The sequence below is a fragment of the Panthera leo genome, chromosome B4 (genome assembly GCF_018350215.1).
Source record: "Panthera leo isolate Ple1 chromosome B4, P.leo_Ple1_pat1.1, whole genome shotgun sequence".
Lineage (NCBI taxonomy): Eukaryota > Metazoa > Chordata > Mammalia > Carnivora > Felidae > Panthera > Panthera leo.
This window is the reverse complement of record NC_056685.1, coordinates 13,298,504-13,319,768: the sequence shown is the minus strand read 5'-3', so window position 1 is coordinate 13,319,768 and position 21,265 is coordinate 13,298,504. Positions and strand designations below refer to the sequence as shown.

The 21,265-nt window shown below is 42.6% G+C and overlaps 1 protein-coding gene across 1 annotated transcript in view; it reads left to right on the top strand.

The window, feature by feature from the left end:
* Positions 1-2,904: 2,904 nt before the first annotated feature.
* The window catches only part of FAM107B (family with sequence similarity 107 member B), a 160,326-nt gene continuing 141,965 nt past the window's right edge, over positions 2,905-21,265 (top strand). Inside the window, exon 1 of the mRNA XM_042944939.1 lies at positions 2,905-2,992. Coding sequence (XP_042800873.1) covers positions 2,966-2,992 — 27 coding nt within the window. The 5' untranslated portion in view covers positions 2,905-2,965. The remainder of the gene's footprint in view (positions 2,993-21,265) is intronic.

Sequence of the window (21,265 nt, the reverse complement as noted above, 5' to 3'; positions counted from 1 at the left end):
GACAGAATCAGAGCTAGAATGTGTAAAATTATTTTTTTTTTTACTCTTTTATTGTGGTTAAATATAGCTAACTTAAATCCTACCATTTACACCACTCTTTTAAGAATTTTTTCATTTATTTGTTTAATTATGAGAGAGAGGGAGAGAGACAGTGTGTGCTCACATGCAAGCAGGAGAGGAGCAGAGGAGAAGGAGGAAGAGAATCTTAAGTAGGCTCCATGTTTAGCATAGAGCCTGATGCAGGGCTCTATCTCATGATCCATGAGATCATGAGCTGAGCCAAAATTAAGAGTCAGATGCTTAACCGACTGAGCCACCCAGGGTCCCCTAAACCACTCTATGTGTATAGTTCAATGGTGTTAAGTGCATTCACACTGTTTTGTAACCATAACCAACATCCACCTCCAGAGCCTCTTCTGGAACTGAAACTCATTACCCATTAAACACTAACTCCCTGTTTCCCCTTCCCCCTCAGTCCCTAGCAACCACCATTCTGCTTTCTATGAATTTGACTATTCTAGGTACCTCATATAAGAGGAATCATGCAGTACTTGTCCTTTTGTGTCTGGCTCATTTCACTCGGCATAATGTCTTCAAAGTTCATCCATGTTGTATCATGTCAGAATTTCATTCCTTTTTAAGGCTGAATAATATTCCATCGTATGTATATATCACATTTTGTTTATTCACTTCTCCATCAATGGACATATTTGGCTATTGTGGCAAGACTGCTATGAACATGGGTGTACAAATGTCTGAGTCCCTGCTTTCAATTCTTTTAGGTATAAACCTAGGAGAATTGCTGAGGAATGTAACACTTCTACATTTGATTTTTTGAGGACCAACCATATTGTTTTCCATGGCGACTGCACCATTTTACATTCCCGCCAGCAATGTACAAATGTTCAATTTCTTTACATCCAAATCAACACTTGTTGTTCTTTTTTTGATAACAGTGATCATAGTGAGTGTGAAGTGGTATCTCATTGTGGTTTGATTTGCATTTCTCTAATCATTTATGATGCTGAGCGTCTTTTCATGTGTTTATTGGACATTTGTATATCTTTTGGGAGAAATATCTACTCAAGGTCTTTGTCCATTTTTGAATTGGGTTATTAGTTTTTGGTTTTGTTGTTGAGTTGTAGGTGTTCCATATACATTAAGCTCTGATGAGATATATGATTTGCAAATATTTTCTCCCATTCAATGGGCTGTACTGTTTTGATTTCACTTCAGATACATCCAGTTTAATTTTTAACCACCCAAGTGGGCCAGGTGTCCCCCGTATTTTTTCCTGGTTTTGTCAGGGACTTATCTCTAGGGACCCACTTTCCTGAGGATGGGCTATAACTTCTCAACATTTTTAGAGGAAAGACTAGAAAACCATTTGTTAGCAGGGTCTTCCATGACTTCGAACACCTTGTTAGCTATCCATTCAAACCTGTTACTTTGTTTGGATGATTCATTTATTGTACTTATTTTGCCCAGCAATTTACTGAAAACTTTACTACTAGTCTTTTATAATATTTACAAATTTATTTACAAATTTAGAGAAAATAAAGTGATTAGATTTCTCTTTCTAAGGCTTAATATCTCTCAAATCCTGATTTGGGGAGGTGGATTTCGTCCAACCACTTAACATTCTTTGAGGATCTATGACAGAAGGTTGATCACCTATGGGTTAGACATGGACACTCATACATGTTTATATATATTAAATGTACATATAATATTGTGTACATACATAAACAAACCACGTATTTCTTTGTTCCTTAAGAACAAATGCACTTTTTGTGGGACCGGTGGTCATAATTATTTTTTTTTAAGTTTATTTATTTTGAGATAGAAGGAGAGAGCAGCATGAGCAGGACTGGGGCAGAGAGAGAGAGGGAGAGACAGACTCCGAAGCAGGCTCTGCGCTGTCAGCACATGGAGCCCCAAACGGGGCTCAAACTCACCAATCATGGGCCAAAATCAAGAGTCAGATGCTTAGCCCACTGAGCCACCCAGGTGTCCCTCTTGCATTTACTTACCAGTGTATTCTTTATTCTTCATTTGAAAAGAAGAATTAGAAGAGTTTTTATTTCTGCCAATTTTTTTTTCGTGGACCTCTAAGAGTCGGCTTTAAAACACTGCTGAAGGTATGACAGTTTTAAATTCTGTTTCTTTTGCTAAGAGGTACATTTGAGTGTGTTTACCTACTTCCTTACACCTTTTCGGCCCTCCCTCATTAATGTGAATCTCCAAACGCCGCCAGAGGGACAAGTCTGCAATGGGCTAGTGTTACTGAAGGTCACCGCTATGGCACCACACAATTCCCTCTTCTCTCACACACTGTGTTAGGAATAATAATAATTTAAGTAATTCCTTGCCTGGGATCAGCCACGCCGTTAGGTCTCCCCTTCCTGACGCGTAGCCCGAGCTGATGGACTGGAAGGCTTTTGCTGTCTTCTCTTTCTCTGTTCCCACATTCGCTGATCCTGGGAGAGTCCGAAAATACGATTGGGCTGTCCTTGCCACTTACAATGGAGGGCTTGGCCTGGCCCCAGGGTTTTTAAAAACAAGTCTGTTAGAGTCCAAAGAGATTAACGAGATGTCAGGAAACATGAGGTTAAACTAGGACATTAAAGAATTTTTTTTTTAATTTTTAAAAGTTTTTTAATTCTTTTTTTAATGTTTATTTTTGAGAGCGAGACACAAAGTACGAGTGGGGAAGGAGCAGAGAGAGAGAGAGAGAGAGAGAGACACAGAATCCGAAGCAGGCTCCAGGCTCTGAGCTGTCAGCACAGAGCCCCAGTGGGGGCGGGGGGGGGGGGGGGGGGGGGAAGGGGCTCGAACCCACGAACTGTGAGATCATGACCTGAGGCGACGTCTTCGGACGCTTAACGACTGAGCCACCCAGGTGTCCCAAGAATGTTTTAATACCACTCAGATGAGATGAATTCAGTGCTTACCTCCAGAAGAAATGAGCAGCAGAGGGCACTTTTCCAGGGCAAGTATGACTGGGTCCCACTTCCGGTTCCAGCCTCCCAAGGACACGAGGCGCTCCCTGGCTTACAGCATGCGGGGAGGCCACGTCAGGAAGGAGGGGATGTGGGTGCGGGTACGTACGTAAGCGCGTGCGTGCGCGTGCGCGTGCGCGTCCGCGTGCATAGGCGCCTGCGCCGCACGCGTCTGTCACTGTCCACTGGGTTCCTGACCTCCAGGTGAAGGTTGTTAGTGAGCACGGCTGAATTTTTGTGCCCGCTCCCAGCGCCATTTGTTTCCGGCCTGCTTGTAGCGTCCAAGTGACCGGCTGGGCCGAGAGTTCATCCAGGGCTGGTGCGATTTCAGGTAACTTCTGCTGTCAGAGCTGCCAGTGCCAAGTGGAGGTTTAGTCTGTTTCGACATCTGGGAAGGAGAGTGTCATTGTTGTTTATGGCAGGAAATGGATGCCCTGGGACCTGCAGCAGATTGTGCTTCATGGATCCAGGTCAGGATACAGAGATAAGCCCAGGCTGGGTTTTTTTTTTTGTTTGTTTTTTGTTTTTTTTTTTAGCTGCCACCCCCTTCTTCACCCTCATTTTTATTGTCATTTTAGAATCAGGACGTTCATCTTTTTATTGGATCTCGTCTGATGTCGGCACCAATTACTCTCCCTACGTTAAATTCTCTGCAGACACTGAAATGCCCCCAAGGCTTCCATATGGAAGTAAGCCATCCAGTCAATTTTTCTGGAGTTCTGAAAGTTACAAGTCAGGGAGCCAGGCCCCTTTATCTCGCAAGGTGCCCTGGGGGATGCCAGGCTTAATGGCCATTCATTGTGATGGTGCTTCCCTCCAGCTTCATAACTTGCCCAAAGAAATGGCTCACCTTCAAAGAATAGCCTTTCCACTGGGGATTATTTCTTGACTCTTGATTTTCTCCTAGATTTTGCATGACCTCATTTAGTTAGCCCCTGCATCACAGTTGTCATTACTGCCCTTTTTTTTTTTAATGGACTCTTCCCTGTCCTCCCCGCTTACAGGCTTTCCCCGTGTTAACCCAGTCTGCACACAGTTTGCAGACTAATCTTCAGGATGGGCGATGTTTTAGTTCCAAAGTGGGCTTCCCACGCCTTGAGAATTAAATCAAAAGCCTTAGGAGGTGCTCATGCTTAGGAGGTACAAAAGCCTTAGGAGGTACAAATGCTCTGTGAGTAGAACCCATGTCTTATTATTCTCGTCACACACCATACATTCCCTGCTTTTCCTCATGTTGTCCCTTGACTCTACGACCTACCCACTCTACCTGATCACAGTATGCCCGGTATCCATGCTTCAACGCAAACCTATTTCTGTCACCAAGATTTTCCGAATCTCCCCCAAAATTACGGTTGTATCCTTTTCAAAACCTCCACAGCATGTGTTCATGCCACTTTGGCAGTGGTCACATCTGCTTTGTATTAGAGTTATTTGCATTTACGACTTAGCCTCAAAGAGGGCAGGGCAATGCTTTCTAATCTGTAATTCCCTGAAAGCTGGCGTACTAGTTTATACACGATATACTGGAGCATATAGCCAGACTATAGTGAGATAAACCCCAGAGTGGAAAGCAGACAGATCTGGAGTTGAGTATTAGCTCTATGATCTTGGTCAATCACATAATAACCTTTTTTTCAACATTTTTTTTTTTTTTTTTTTTTATTTTTGGGACAGAGAGAGACAGAGCATGAACGGGGGAGGGGCAGAGAGAGAGGGAGACACAGAATCCGAAGCAGGCTCCAGGCTCTGAGCCATCAGCCCAGAGCCTGACGCGGGGCTCGAACTCACGGACCGCGAGATCGTGACCTGGCTGAAGTCGGACGCTTAACCGACTGCGCCACCCAGGCGCCCCCATAATAACCTTTTTGAGCCCTAGCATGTCCAAGTGGTAAGTGAGTATGATAGTGTTTTCCTCCAAGGGCTGTTTCACAGCTCATGCGAGATAACGTATGTGAACTATCTTTTATAATTGTTAAGTATGATAGACGTGTGAGTGTAAGCGGTAACTATTTGGTGAATAGTTTCCAATATTCTCCAATAGCCCTCCAGGTATTGCATTTTAGTTCCACCTACACTTGACGTTATCCCTTCTTTCTCCTTTTACTCAAATAACTCGTTCAATTGGGCGTTTGATTGCTAAATTAAAAAGACACAGGGAACTGCCCACAGTGGGTTTCTGCCTCTCTCTTGGCAAATCCACCATGATCGAAATTGGCTTAGGAGTATTACTATAGGAATGATATGTTTTTATGGATTTTAAAAATACTGTGAACATTATTATTATTATTATTATTATTTAAATGTTTATTTCTTTTGAGAGAGTGAATGCATATGCATAAGCATGCGTGAGTGGGGGAGGGGCAGAGAGAGAGAGAGAGAGAGAGAGAATAAGCAGGCTCCATGCTCAGCGCAGAGCCCAATGTGGGGTTGATCTCATAACTCTGAGATTATGACCTGAGCCGAAATCAAGAGTCAGATGCTTAACCGACTGAGCCACCCAAGTGCCCCACTATGGACATTATTTTTAATCTTGGTATTCGTGTTTCAAGACCAGAAGTTGAACTGGGACTGGGCCAATGTGTGGCAATTGGCTCCATGGCGATAAAGGCACAAAACCTTAGAGATAGTCTGGATGAAAGTACATTGAGATGGATGTCACAAACTCTATGCTCAAACGGTAGTTGCTCACACTGAAGCCCACAGGCAACCATTTTGCAGAAGGATAATATAGCTTTCAAGGACACCCTTATATGTTACCCTAGAAGTAGAGGCATTGGAAAGTGGCTATTTTTATTTGCCCCTCCTCCGTTCCTCTAAAGCTGTCATAAGAGGGAGAAAAACAGATTCTGTAACACAGTACTTTATAAATTTTTGGCACACAGATTTGAATTTGGCCTATGATTAATTGTTGTGCAGGCATCGCAGACTTTCCAATTCCACAAATGCAAACCCCTGTGTTATTTAAAAAACCCAGGACTCTTGCCCTGGAAATGATTCCAGATTCCAGCCATGGCAAATCTTAAGGAACTTCCCAGTGTCATTTCTGGGACTGAGGTGGGCTTGGAGGAGGCAGGGTTGGGGGTCTAGGATGAGGACAAGGAGGAAAGGAGAAGTTACAAGAAGATGAAGGAGCGGAGGGACCAGGGGAGCCTTTTCTAGTTTGTCCATTAAGTGGCTGAGGTATTATATCCTTTCTGTCTATACCCTCAGTAGAGGCCTAAGGATGGGATCAGCTCCCTTTCTAGGCTTTGGGCCAAATACCATGCACTTTGGTGGCTTATTTTTTCTTTGTACCTCCCCACACCCCGTATCCCTCTAAACTGATCATTTATCAGACATTATCTGAATAAAATTGCTAGGACTTGTTGAGGAGTGGGGATTGGAGACATAGCTGACTTGAGGCAAGAGCAAACAAGACAGAGAGGAGCAGACTGTGACAGTCTTCAGGGACATTGAAGAAACAAATCACTGGATCCAGGCATGATGCCCCTGGTTACACCTGACAGGCCCTTGGGATTGGGGTCCCCCCATCCCACCCTTCTCTGTGAAATCTGCTCATGAAGTGGCAAGTACAATCCCCATTCAGAACCCGCTGCTGAATCCAGGACGGACACCTTTCTGATGTTTGTTAATAGGGCACTGGGGCCACTAGATATTTTCTTTTAGCAAATGCAGCAAACAGACAAAGCGTGATTAGTAGTTAGAATTCCACTTGATAAAAGACTTGAGTCACCAGGCCATCAGCTCTCTATCATTTGGTTTACCTTGGCTGGGTTGAGTTGCTAGACTTCTTCAAAACAATAGAAATCTTTGGGGAAACTGACTAGATCATTGTGAGTTTTGGATGGCTCTTCATAGCCCCGGTGTGCTAAATGATCTCTCCAGGTTGTTTCTGGCTCCAAGATCTATAACTTTATGAACGATTTCTGCTTGTTATTGCTCATAAAAGTCACTGGCCACATGTTTTCTTCTCACTTGGCACATAAAGGATCAGAGAGGTTAATTGAATAACCTAGGCATACGCAGCAAGACAGCACTTATTCTGAAGCTAGACCTGGGGTATTTGAAGCTCAGGATCCCACTGCCTCACTTTCTTTTATCAATCACTTATATATAGCAAAAATAGAGTGACAATTTATCATCTAAAACAACACTTCTGAGAATGAAAGAAGACAGCATTAATAATCATTCTGGGACAATGGGCATAAACCGTGGTATATGGGTACTTAAACCATGGTATATGGGTACTTAAAGGGAAGGGAAAGTAGGCTTTTATAAGAGCATCAACAGGTCTTAAATTTGAATTCTTCAAAATTTATGGATTACTTTAAATTTATAAGCGTTTGTATTACTTGCCACTCATAAGAATCCTCTTGTGTGATTAGATTGGCTGTCCTGTACCCAAAGGAAGCAGAGAGCAAAGCTGCTCACTCTTAGCCCCAGTGTAGCTAATCACAGGTAGGACAGCCTTAAATTTGTTTTTAAAACATTTTTTAATGTTTATTTATTTTTGAGAGAGAGGGAGAGAGAATGTGTGGGGGAGGGGCAGAGAGAGAAGGAGAGAGAGAATCCCAAGCAGGCTTCACGCTGCCAGCATAGAGCCTGATGCGGGGCTCAGACTCATGAACCATGAGATCATGACCTGAGCCGAAGTAAAGAGTTGGACGTTCAAGTGACTGAGCCACCCAGGTGCCCCAGGACAGCCTTAAGTTTCAAATGTGTCCCTTAGATACCCTCCCATTGACATGCTAAACTCTACTACCTCCTGAAACTAATAATTATTAGATAGTTCAAAGGGAGCCATAGACTCCACAGAAACAAATCTTGGTGTGCCACTGGAGTACAGCTTGTTTTGTTTGCCCCTTGACCTTCTCTCTGATCTCAGAGCAGATTGTTAGCTGAGGTCTATTTCTACCATGCAGAATCAAAAGGAAATTCCTGTAAGGTTGGTTTCCCAGCCCATTTCTCACTGTGCAGATATAATAACAGAGAGTAAGCCAAAATTGCAGGATAGCCCTTTGCCTTCAAAGCTGTAATTGTCTCTTATTCACCAAATACCCTCTGGTCTTGGCCGTGAGTGGTCTATTCCTGGAAGAGACGTAGAATAAAGAGGAATGGGTCTTGGATATAGACTTGAATTTGAATCCAGATGCTAACTAGTACTGCTCACTGCTTAATGTTTTAAGCCTCAGCTTTCTGCAAAATGAGAAAAACCATGCCTGGTTTATAGGGGTTTCCTTGAAGAATAGATTCAATATTGTATGTGAAGCTTCTGCTGTCTGGCTCATGGTGAGACTTCATTTTCACCACTGCTTTGACCCCAAAGCAACAGACTTACCTCCTAGCAGGTGAGGTTACCCATAGTGTAACCTGAAAAATGTACATCTGGTACTTGATCATATCTCAGACTTTCTCCACTTGCTTTTTTCTTTTATTGACTTGAACTGTAGAGAACTAAGCTATGCTTGAGTACAAACACTAAGAGAACTGATTCATCGTACTCATCTTCCCCTTGCCCATGGCTATTGAGATCATATTTAATGAACTCCAAATTAAAATACATAATCTCACCATAACAAAAAATGTTGTAACTGACACTCTCATAAAATCCAGAAAGTGTGGTTTCCTTATCCATTGTATTTTTCCCATAGTTGGTCATCAATAAATGTCTGTGGAATAAATGACTAAATCAGACACTATCACTACTGTCACTGGCATATATGTACACACACACACACACACACACACACGTTTATATAGTTTTTGCATCCTGCCCTCCCTGATATATTTGCTATTTGCTCTATCAGTCAAGATCCCAACAGGAAACAGATGGCCCTCCAATTAGAATAATTCAAAGAGAGCTTAATAAAGCAACTTTTGTTAGGTGTGGGTGGGATGTAGAGGAACCGCAAGGGATACTAGTCTCAGGGCAAGAGCTGTTACTGCTCCTAAACCCAAAGGGATGAGGGTGGAGAGGAAGCCGCAACAGGAACCTAGAAAAAAAAGAGCATTTCCTAGAGAAGACTGCCTTGATGGGAGAGCGGAATAAGAGCCTTGACCTCACCATCCTCCCTCAGGCCTCCTGCACCTTGTTCCCCAGGACTGACTCCAGCGGGGGGCCAGAGGGCAAGGGAACCTGTGATTTATCCTCAGGCAGGCAGAGAACAATGGGACCCATGGAAGACATAGGGTACATAGGCTGTCTCTGAGATATAAGGTATAAATATACTTTAAAAACTTTAGGAAGAAATTGAAAGCAAAAAATATCAGAGGTGTTTTTTTTTTTTTTTTTTTTCTTTCTCAAAGTGGTTCCCTACCTGGAAAACCACCCCTTCCCACGTGGTGTCATCTCCCCTGAGAAATTGTCCTTCTCTCCCCTCTTGTCATGTGCAGACTCCTGAGTCCCTTCCTCTTTACCCTCCCTAGTGCTTCTCCTGTTCTAATGATTGGTTTCCTGCTCTAGGGAGTCCTTGAAGGTCAGGGCTATGTGTTGGTCCCCCTTGTCTCTTCCACACTGAATTCACTGACAGGCACAGAGTGGGTGCTCAAATCACTGCTTGTTGAATGACTCAGTTTCCCATGAAATTAAAAATGCTTGCCATTCGACTATAGTACTTCTTCCCTGGTTTTCTAGATTAAAGCCCACTATTGACCCCTTCCCCAGGAAGCACATTTCTTCTCCCTTAGAGGAGTAGGCAAGGCTCAGTGAGAGCGCTGGGGCAGCGGTCCATCTGGAGCACGTCTGCAGCGGCTGTGGGAAGCGTCCGCCAGCAGGAAGGTGGGTGGAGGGGCGCCCTGACTGTGGAGGAACATCTGGAAGAAGGGAACTCTGGTTATTAATTCCTTGTAAAGGAACTTTGGGCATCGCTTAAGTTAACACTCAAGTTCCCAGTAACTCCTCTTTCTGGAAGCTCTGACAAAAGAGATGCTGAAATAGACAACATGGTTCCCGATACGAAGGTCAGAGGCAGGGGCAGGAGGCATGGGAGGCTTAGCAACCGAAGGATTTCGTTACCAGGTCATTCCTTGTTGTGTTGTCCACTCTGGGTAGGTTGTGTGCATGTTTGTATGTGTACTTGTTTGTGTACGTACATGCATGCATGTGTCAGTACATGCATATGTGTTTATGTGTATATGTTTATATATGTGTGTTTGTGTGTGTATGTATGTGTGTGTTTGTGTTTATATTTGTGCATGTATGTGTGTTTGAGTAGTATGTGTATGTGTGTTTATGTGTGTGTTTGTGTACGTGTGTACATGTGCATTTCTGTGTTTATGTTTATGTGTATGTATGTGTATTTAAGTGTGCATGTATGTGTGTTTGTGTATTTAAGTATGTGTATATGTGTGTGTGTTTCAATTGTGTGCATATGTGTGCATTTGTGTGGATATACTTGTGTATTTGTATTTGTGTATGTGTGTGTTTATGTGTTTGTCTATGTGTGTGTTTGTGTGTATTTATGTTTGAGTGTGCATGTGTATGACCTTGACCGTTATGGTCTTGGAGTGGGTCTATCAGGCTCTATCCACAAGTAAGAATTGGGCAGAGAAGCATTTATAGGCAGAAAAGGGAATGAAAAGGGAAGAAAAGAACTCTGAGCAGCACTTTTCATTATAACCTGCCCTACCCCCAACCTGTTCCTTCTGCTGAGTTTTCTGTGCATTCCAAGCAGACCTGCAATTGTCTATATGGTGAGGTTAGCCCACAAAATATAAATATTTGCTGAGTGATCACTGTGTGCAAGGTGACAGAATTCTGTCCATTTGTGTTGATTTTGTATATACACGGAGGTGCCTGGGCTTTAATGAAGCAAAAAGATAACTGACCTTCATAATTCTCTTTCCAAATAAGAATGTTGAGCCTTCTGTTATGTAAAAAAGCTCGGGATGCTTTTCGCAATCCCTCCCTTATTTGATTTGGAAGCATTGCCGTGGCCTGGAGAAGGGCTGCATTTCTGTCCATTTTGTTAAGGAGGAAGTGAAGGCCAGGGCCGTGTGAACCTCGTCAACTTCACACAATTCTGTGAGACTGGCAGGTGGCTCTCATTTCCCACCAGATGTCATTGTCTTTCTAAAATGATATTAATGAGGACGGGTGGAAGAAAAAAATTTTTTTTCCAAAAATTCTCTTCTTGGGACCACAGCCGGAAAGATGAGAGGTATATATTGACCCAGGGAAATCCTTAGTCCTCTCTGGCTTTGCTAGGTCTTTTTTGAGCATAAAGCTTCTGTGAGGGGAACTGAAAAGCCATGAGTTCCAAAACACTATTGTAATTAAAGGAGCTGGTGCAATTATATTTAAAAATGATGTTGCTTTAAGATGTATACTTAGTCAGGACCCTGCATAGTGCTGGAGCCCAGGAGAAGGCAGGACAGCAGGTCGGCTTTCTCCTTCCTCTCTCTCTCCCGTTCCTTAGTTGACATCAAGCAACCCCCAATTTAGCCTTTTTTTCGCCAGGATGAATCTAGACAAAATTTTAAGGTCACTTGGGCAATTTATAAATAGTACTCTCTGTTGATTCAAACTTCAGGAAAAGCAGTTGGGTGCCGGACATTGAGCCTAAATTTCCTTACCACCAGCTTCAGTTTCAGCTAGGACTAGAAAAATTTAGGTTTCCCAAAAAAAGTCCACCATCAAATTTTCAGTTATTCTGGAAGGTTCTACAGGAAATCAAAAGAGCTGTTGGGTGTCACTACCTAGGGGTGTGACCTCTACGCAAACATAATTCCAGCTTCCATAAATGTCTCAGCTTAGAATAAGTTCTGCAAGTAAGGCTGATCAGGACATGAAACCCAGGGCTGAGAAGTCACCTCTAGAATTCTTGTGATAGCTCTAAGAACATGTTCACACTGCTTCAGTGTGGGTCTCTGGTAGCACCGTTGCCCCCTCTCTGCTTTTGGGTCCCCCTCCTATATTCTGATCCCTCTGCCTAAACTCTGAAGGATGGATGGGAGCTCTGGAAAACTCTAGTGGTTAGTGAACAGTGTCTGGCCTTGCCTTTCTTTACAGTTGTGACTGTGGAGCCCAAATTCCTCAAATGGAAAATGGGGGTGTGAGATAGTAAGAAATATATGTACACACACACACACACACACACACACACACACACACACGTGTGTGTGTGTGTATGATATTGTTCTCTGCCCCGGTTTTTCACAGAGCTCCTAAGTAGCTTGGAATTTCCTGGCTGATAGGAGCACCTTTTGTTCTAATGAGACAACACTAGCTGAGGTACTGGATGGGGACTGCTCACCAGAAAGACCAATCCATGATTAGAAGCTTGGAAATTTCAGCTTCCCGCTCCCTTCCCCTCCACCCCTGCTGCCAACCAATTCTCCAGAAAGAGGAGAGGGGCTGGAAATGGAGTTAATAGTTGATCATGTCTACATGATGAAGCCTTCATAAAAATCCCCAAAGTACAGGTTTGGGAAATCTTATAGGTTGGTGAATACATCTACCTGCTGAGAGGGTGGTGCACCCCAGCTCCGTGGAGACAGAAGTTCCTGCACTCGGGACCCTTTCCAACCTTGCCCTATGTACCTCTTTGTCTGGTTGTTCATGTATATCCTTTAAAATATCCTTTGTAATGAATCAGCAGTAGTAAGTAAACTGTTTTCCTGGGTTCTGGGATCTCTAGCAAATTATCAAGCCCAAGGAGGGAGTTGTGGGAACCTCCAATTTGTAACCAAGTTGAACAGAATTTGTGGGTAACACGGAGACCTACTATTGATTGGAGTTTCAAGTGGGACCAACCTTGGGGCGGGGGAGGGTCTGAGCCCTTAACCTGGGGGGTCTGTGCTAACTCTGGTTAGTGTCGAAGTGAACTGTGAATACCGAGCTGGTGTCAGAGAATTGTTCAGTGTGGGACAAAACCTACACATCTGGGTCAGAAGTTTAAGTATGAGCAGAGGAAACAGTACATTTTCCCTAGACAGGGAGATAATGCTCTGCCCAGCACACAAAGTTTTTGAAGGAGTCAAATAAAACCATGTATTGGACAGCTCTTTATAAATTGAGAGGTACTAGGCAGATATGAGATATTGCTAATTTTGTGAACCAGTATGGAGAAGAATAAAAACTAGTGCCCTGATTTCCAACATAAATCCTGCTTCTCTCATTCACAGCGTATGTAGGAAATCCTTTTGGTACGTGATCTCTCAAACTTACATCTTCTCCCAGGATTATTTGGCAGTGTGCCTCCTAGTGCTTGAAGCCACATGATAGACGCATAGCTTCCTGGAGTTTCAGTTTTACAGAAAAGGAAGGAAGGAAGGAAGGAAGGAAGGAAGGAAGGAAGGAAGGAAGGAAGAATATTTGGAAAATTTTTTTCTTAAAAAATTCATTTATTTATTCATTTATTCATTCAACAAGTGTTTCTGGAGTAGAACTAGATGCTGTAAGTAGCTGAAGAGTTTTATGATTCTCCTGTCACTCATTCAAGATCTGTAATACAAATCTCTACGCAGGATGTATAATAACCCTCAGTAATTTAGGGTGTTAGTCTGCTCACACAACTTTAACAAACTACCATGCACTGGGTGGCTTAAACAATGATCGTGTAGTTTTCACAGTTCTAGAGACTGGAAAGTCCAAGATCAAGGCACCAGCAGAGTTAGGGTCTGGTGAGAGTTTGCTTCCTGGTTCATTGATGGCCTTCTCCTGACTATGTCCTGACAGGTGGAAAAGGCAAGGGAACTCCCTGGGGTCCCTTTTATAAGGGCACTCATCTCCTCTAACGGTTCCACCTTCATGACCTGATAACCCCCAAAGGCCTCCCTCCCCTCCAAATACCATCCCCTTGCGTGTTAGGATTTCCACATCTGAATTTGAGGGGGGCACAAACATTCAGTCTATAGCAACATGTACAGGCAACCAGATTTTACCCCTTCCATTTGCCAGGAGTCTGACAGTTTATTTTAATTTGAATATTTTGCACTCATTTTGCAGCTTTAAATTTTGGACCAGTGTGCTGAATTACAGTTGTAAAGACTGTGTCAAACTTCCCCTCTGCTCCTGGTTCTGAAATTTCCACCATGTGACAAAGTAGTATCGTAGTATAGTTCTGTGGTTTTCTTGGCCTGGGGCTCTCTAGACCTTGAAACAGACAATGGCCTGTCTTTGAAATGGCCCTCCTTAACTGTGAGGAACAGTTGTTCATTCCTTTGCAAAGTTCTTCCTTATCCAAAATTCTCTTCAGTTGGTCCTTTCACAAGTATAGCTAGGTGATAACTAGCTGTTGCCACTTAAGATGGAATTTTCTAAAAATAACACCATCAAGGAGCAGACTTTAAAGATAGTGTGATACTGCTGAGAGACCTGGGCCTCTGCCCCAGGTAGATGGTGTGAATTCTTGCCCCCATTTAAAACATGCACCGTTAGACAAAGTCCTCAACCTGCCAGGGCCCCTTCTGTATAATGGGGGCACCAATATCAACATTGCAGTTCCCCTGACAGTGCTTTCCAATCTTGTCTATAGAAGTAACCCCAAGTCAGTGACCCTGCATCCAAACTTCTTTTGACATTTCATGATCATCCTAAACATTTATGTCTGTTCTACACACTCTTCTGCAATGTCATCAGATTTGTTTGGGAAGGAATGTTTTCCTTCCCAAATATTTTTAAAATATCTATTTATTTTGAAGGGGGGAGAGGGAAAGAGAGAGAGAGAATTGCAAGCAGACTCCACAGCATCAGTGCAGAGCCCAGCATGGGGCTTGATCCCATGAACTGTGAGATCATGACCTGAGCTGAAACCAAGAGTCGTGCACTTACCCAGCTAAGCCACCCAGGTCCCCCTTTCCTTCCCAAATCTTTGAGTGTAATGGTACTCTAGAGAGAGGTTTGCATACCTCTGGTGTATTATAGCTTACTTCCATGATGTACTTCTATTTTAGAAGCGTGGCTGATGATACTGAGGGTTGAAAATGTTCAGCAGGTATACATCAGGAAGAACATGTTGGCTATTCCAATATCAAAATACCATTGTGTTGACTGATAAATAACTGTTCTCCAATCCCTAAGTGGCATCCATGTTCCACATCACCCCTTTTCCTGGACCTCTAAACTCTGCACGGTCCAGGAACTAAAGGGCTAAGTAAGGCCTCTCCCTCTGGGACCTCCAGGACCCTCCCCATTCTGGTCAGCTGGTGGCTAATCCATACTGTTAAATGTTTTAAATATTGTCTCATGTTACGTGTAACATATATGAAGCTCCTGGCACATGGTAGGCATTTTTAGTCCTGTGGCTTTGGAGAATTCGGCCTACTTGGGAGTATATATTTTAAACAGCAATGTGGCCAGTATCCTTCCTCCCCTACCTCAGGACACAGCCTTCCTTCCCTTAGGGAACTGTGCCTTTCTGTTTTCTGAGGTTCTAGTGAGGCTTGCAATCACAGTACCTCTCCCTCTAGCAGCTCTTGGAAGGGGCAATAGTATGGGTCTGGAAAATCATAGTCCCCATTCCCTGATAGGCATGTGCTGTGACTATGTGAATCAAGATAGACCAGTCACAGTCTTCCCCTAGAACTCTGAATGTGAGTGCAGGGACTAAAATACTCCTTGTCCCCCTTTGAAGCATGAGCTGAAAGGATGTAGCCCCAGAGCTCCTGGTGGTCTTGACTGTGCAGTGAAGAGGGGCCTGAGAAGTGACACATAGAAACAGACAAATGGAGAGACAGAAAAAGAGAGGGCTTGGATGATATTATCTGAGTTCTGGGCCAAACTTCCATCCTTTACAATAGTGATTCTCACACTTGGGTGTGTATTAGCATCACCAGGAGAGCTAATCAAATATGCTCATAATGATGAAAAAATAAAATAAAATGATAAAAAAAAGGCAACCTATTGAATGGGAGAAGATATTTGCAAATGACATATATGATAAAGGGTTAGTATCCAAAATCTATTAAGACCCGATACAACTCAACACCCAAAAAACAAATGATACAATTAAAAAATGGACAGATTATATGAACAGACATTTCTCCAAAGAAGACACCCAGATGGGCAATAGACACATGAAAATGTGCTCAACATCACTCATCATCAGGGGAATGCAAATCAAAACTACAATGAGATAGCACATCTGTCAGAACAGCAAAAATCAAAACCACAAGAAACAGCAAGTGTTGGTGAGGATGTGGAGAAAGAGGAACCCTCATCCACTATTGGTGGGAATGCAAACTGGTGCAGCCCCTGGGAAAAACAGTATGGAGGTTCCTTAAAGAGTTAAAAGTAAAGCTACCTTATGATCCAGAGATTGCACTACTGGGTATTTACCCAAAAAATACAAAAACACTAATTCAAAGGGATACATGGACCCTTGATGTTTACTTCAGCATTATTTGTAATGGCCAAATTATGGAAGCAGCCCAAGTGTCCATGGATAGATGAATGGATAAAGAAGTGATAGATACAGATTAGATATAGATATAGATATAAATAGGTATATCTACATATGTAGATATAAATAGATATATGTGGGTATATCCATATATGTAGAAATATACAGATATATGTAGATATATATATGTGGAAATATACACATATATATAGATATATATAATGGAATATCACTTGGTCATAAGGAATGAAATCTTGACATTTGCAACAACATGGATGGATCTAGAGAGTATAATGCTAAGTAAAATAAGTCAGAGAAAGTCAAATAGCATATGATTTCACTCATGTGAAATTTAAGAAACAAAACAAACAAGCAAAGGAAAAAAAAGAGAGAGACTGACAAATCAAGAAACAGACTCTTAACTATAAAGAACAGAGGCTTACCAGAGGGGAGGAGGGTGGGGGTGGGGGAAGTAGATGAAGGGGATTAAGAGGACACTTGTCATGTGGACACTGAGTAATGCATAGAAGTGTAGAGTCACTATATTGTACACTGGAAACTAATATGACACTGTATGTTAATTATCATGGAATTAAAATTAAAAACTTAATAAAAATTTAGGATATGTTTTAAAGAAGTAATGAGGGGCTCTTGGGTGGCTCAGTCGGTTAAGTGTCCCACTTTGGCTCAGGTCATGATCTCACAGTTTGTGGGTTCGAGCCCCGCGTCGGGCTCTGTGTTGACAGCGCAGAGCCTGGAGCCTGCTTTGGATTCTGTGTCTCCCTATCTCTCTTTGCCCCTCCCCTGCTTGTGCTCTGTCTCTGTCTCCCTCTCTCAAAAATAAATAAACATTAAAAAAATTTAAAAAGAAGTAATGAGATGTTAACATGAGAAATTTTAGTCTGATTGTTAGGGAACTTTCCAGATGGTAAGATGAACTGAACTATAACCATGTACCTAAAATGAATTAAGGAAAGTCCTTTGAATATGACATTTTAGAAACTGGCAAATACACAAGAAAAGAAAACAGGTTCACTTGGAGATGTCAGATGACTCCTAACATCTTTCCATCTGTACTATCATCTTTCAGGGATCTCTTTAAGGACCACAAAAGGAGATAAAACACCAGATTTTTAAAAGCGTTTGTCAGTATTTATCTAAACACAACTAAGCAGTTGACCAGGGTCCTATTCGTGGAAACAATGAATGGATAAATGAGCTGACACAAAACCGTTCTTACATAGAGCTGGTGCCTTTGCAGGAAGTCACTTCCCTAAAAGGGGAAACCATCCGCCGCCACCACCTCACGTGCCGGGCATCGCTCCATTTACACCCACTAACAAACTCACCACACCACAGCCCTCCGAGGGAAGGGCTATTATTAGCTACACTGTCCCACAAGAAAATGCAGGCACACGTGACGTAAGGAACTTGCTAAAATCCCATGACTCACAAGTGGGAGAGCTGTGATTTGTACCTATTCGTCTGACTCCAATGTGCATGCTTTTCCACTGTGTTAATATGATACAAATAAAGCACTAACAAATAAAAATAAAAATAAAATCCAGAGACCCAGGCTTGTCGAAATGGAAAAGGGCTGGGTTCTCTGTATTTTTGCCATGTCCTCCACGTGATTTGGATACACACCCAAGTTTGAGAACTACAAGTTTACAAGCATGAGATCTAATACCTCTTCTTTTTCTTTTTCTTTTTCTTTTCCCTGTAACTACTTAGTTTTCCTATAAGTGGAGATGAAGAAAAGCAGAAAAGCACTTAGCACTCTAGGGCACCATGTAGGGTAGGCTATAAATGAACCAAGCCTCTGGTCAAGGTCCCAGAGTCTCCCTGATCTTAGGTAACTTAGTGAATTGCAGTGTTTGCTCCTGAAGAATATCCTCTATGGGCCCAGTCATGCTGGAGCGAGATGCTGAAGCGGTTGGCAATGACACCTTCAGTCTTCTTGGGCTCCTCTTCATCTACAATTATCTGAAAGGGCATTCTCTGAGCTGCAAGAAGTTAGGGGTAGCCTAAACTGATAGATTTGGCAGAGGAATATAGAAATAATAAACCACAGAATAGGACACAGGACCGCCATCCATTATAGCTCCCACTCTGCCTTTTGCCTCTGCTTCTCATTGAGCATTGGGTTCATTCTCTTGAGCTATCTCAGAGGATGTGACTGTCACTAGCTCTGAGGCTCCTACCTAAGACTGTAAGACATCCATCAACCAAGCAGAGAAGTCCCAGTAAAGTCAGGATGACTAGCCTAAATTAAGTTATATCCTCTTACCTGGATTAATCCTTGAGGCCAGGAGATGACAGCTCTTACCAGATGCGGTGGGTGGATGCTGGATGAGCAGACAGTCACCACTCTATCTCATGTTAATAGTGACTAGTATGATATTCTTACACTTGTCATCTCATTAACCTTCACAGCAGTCCTGCAAGGACATCAAGTGATTACTTGTACATTTTGATGAGGAAACTGAGGCTCACAGAGTTCCTACAAGGCACAGCCAGGATTTTAACCCTAGTGTCCCTAACTCCAAGGCCCACATCCTTCCACCACCCTGTGAGATGACAATGGGCTTTGCTTCTGTCTCCATCCACTTGCTCTATAGTTCTTGGCACATTTCAGAATAGTTGTATCTGCTGCATTAATTCTTTAAAATGACAACTGTGTAGCATGTATTAAAATTGACTGGATGCTTCTGCCACCTCACCTGTGCACTGGGGTCCATAGTCACTTCTCTGAAGGCTCAAAGACTTGTTCATAGCTTTGGAATTGTGTTTGCCCACCCAGAAAGAGGAAGCTGAGGACATGGGTGAACCAACGTATTTATATTACCCTTCCCTTAGTCCTAAGTGCTAACCAAGCTCTTTCTCTCGGGTTCCAATATTGAGATTCTTTCTACTCCTTATCCTACATGATTTACACATGACACCACGTGAAGAGGAGGGGAGAAAAAGTTATTTGTTAGAGTTAGGATTTTTCTTTCCCTAAGAAAACTAAGATCAATGTCATATGTCTCTCCTGTGGTTATGAGTTCCTGGAGGCCCAAGATTATATTCTATTCACTGTGGCATTCCCCATGTTTTTAGCATAGTTCCATGAACATGGAAGTTCCTCAGTAAATATATTTTGACATAAAGTGAATTTTTCTAGGTTCTAAATATAGTCAGGAAAGAGCTTTTGGTGGGTGACCTGTAATCCTTTCCTTAGTGGTCCAGTGGACAAAAAAAATGGACATACAACCCAACGAAGTGTTTCCACTGGAAGAAAAGGAAAGGTGCATAATATATATTCCCTCTGCAGCAGGCATTGGAATAGATGCTGTACAGATTTATTTTACCCTCACAAAAACCCATGTACATATATATTATCTCCATCTCCAGATGAGGAAATTTAGAGAGAACAAGTCATTTGGTGTACATTATGGAGAGGTGGTTATGAGCATACATTCTAGAACAATGGGGTTTTTCTGCAGGCTCACTTATTAGCTGTGTGACTTGGGGAAAGTTCCTTAATTTCTCTGATCTTTCTTGTTAAGTTTCCTCATCTGTAAAATGAGGACAATAATATTTGCTAAACAGATTGTAAAGCTCTTAGAGGCAGTGCCTAACAGAGAGTTCAAAATATTAGCTTAAAAACACATCCATAATTAGGACTGTCTTTTACAAATATACAATATTTTTAAAGCTTTTTCAGTGCATCAGAAACATCTAGAGGTCATTAAATAGCAGATACCAGGGTCACACTCCCAATTAGTGTGACCAATTCATCTCAGTTTCCCTAAGACTTCCTTGGTTTTAGCACCAGAAGTCCTGCATCCTGGAAAACTCCTCAGTTCCAAGCAAATCAGGATGGTTGGTAACCCCAAACCTCATTATTAGCAAATCAGAAACTGAGCCGGGGCCCAGGCATCCATAGCTTGAACAAGGGCGAGACACTGATTGATATTAAGGAGGGATTTTAGTATAGTGGTTTGTCATCGGACTTGGAGCCAGGTAGACCTGGGTCTGAATTCCCTTTTGGCACTTCCAGGAAATGTTACTTTGGGTGTGTTGGTGGGTTCCTGGAAAGCTGACTCTGAAATGGAGAGTAACATATGCAAAGTTCATTAGGGAGTGCTTTGGGGATCAACCCTTGTGGAAGGAAAGAGAAGGACGAAGGGTTAGGCAGAGAGAAATGATGGGATACAATGAAGTTTCTCAATGAAGCCCTCCACCAACAGGGAGCTCTGGAGCTAGGAGGGTCCTTCAGAGCTGTCTTGAGATCAAGTGAGGGGGCTGGGCCTCTCTGTCTTCAAGTCAACAGGTCCAAGTGCCACCAGCCCTGGCAATTCTCTTCCAGGATGCTGACAGCTGAGTGCTGTCTACTAACCACATTTCTTGTAGCTCTGACAATAAATCTTTCAGTCCTGAGGGAGCCTCCAGGTGTCACATCATAGTATCCACTACAGGGTGAATGAGCCCTCTGAGCCTCTGTTTCTCCATCCATAAAACAGGACTGATGATAATAAGGTCACCTACCTCAGAGAATTGTTGAGGACTAATGAACTACTACACAGTGGGGTAGAGTTTGGGATGGAGATGGGAGCTGCTTCAGGAAGGCCTTCTTATAGAAACTATGACCTGATCTTTGTTATTAGGAGGGACAATGTTCAAAGTTTCATTGTGGGTTGTGTTACTGGGTTGGATATTAAACAAAAGTGTAAAGTAGGGGAACAATTGAATCCATTCAACAATTGTTTGACAGGCACCTGTTGACAAAGAGGGTAGAGCCTGAATGAAGCTTGAAGAGGAAGCATAGTTTTTGCCCTGGAAGATCCTACAAAATAGTGGCATAGATAAGGCTTAGATATGGGATTCCATGGAAGATTAAAAATGTATTTACTAGTAGCAATGCAGTGCCAAAAT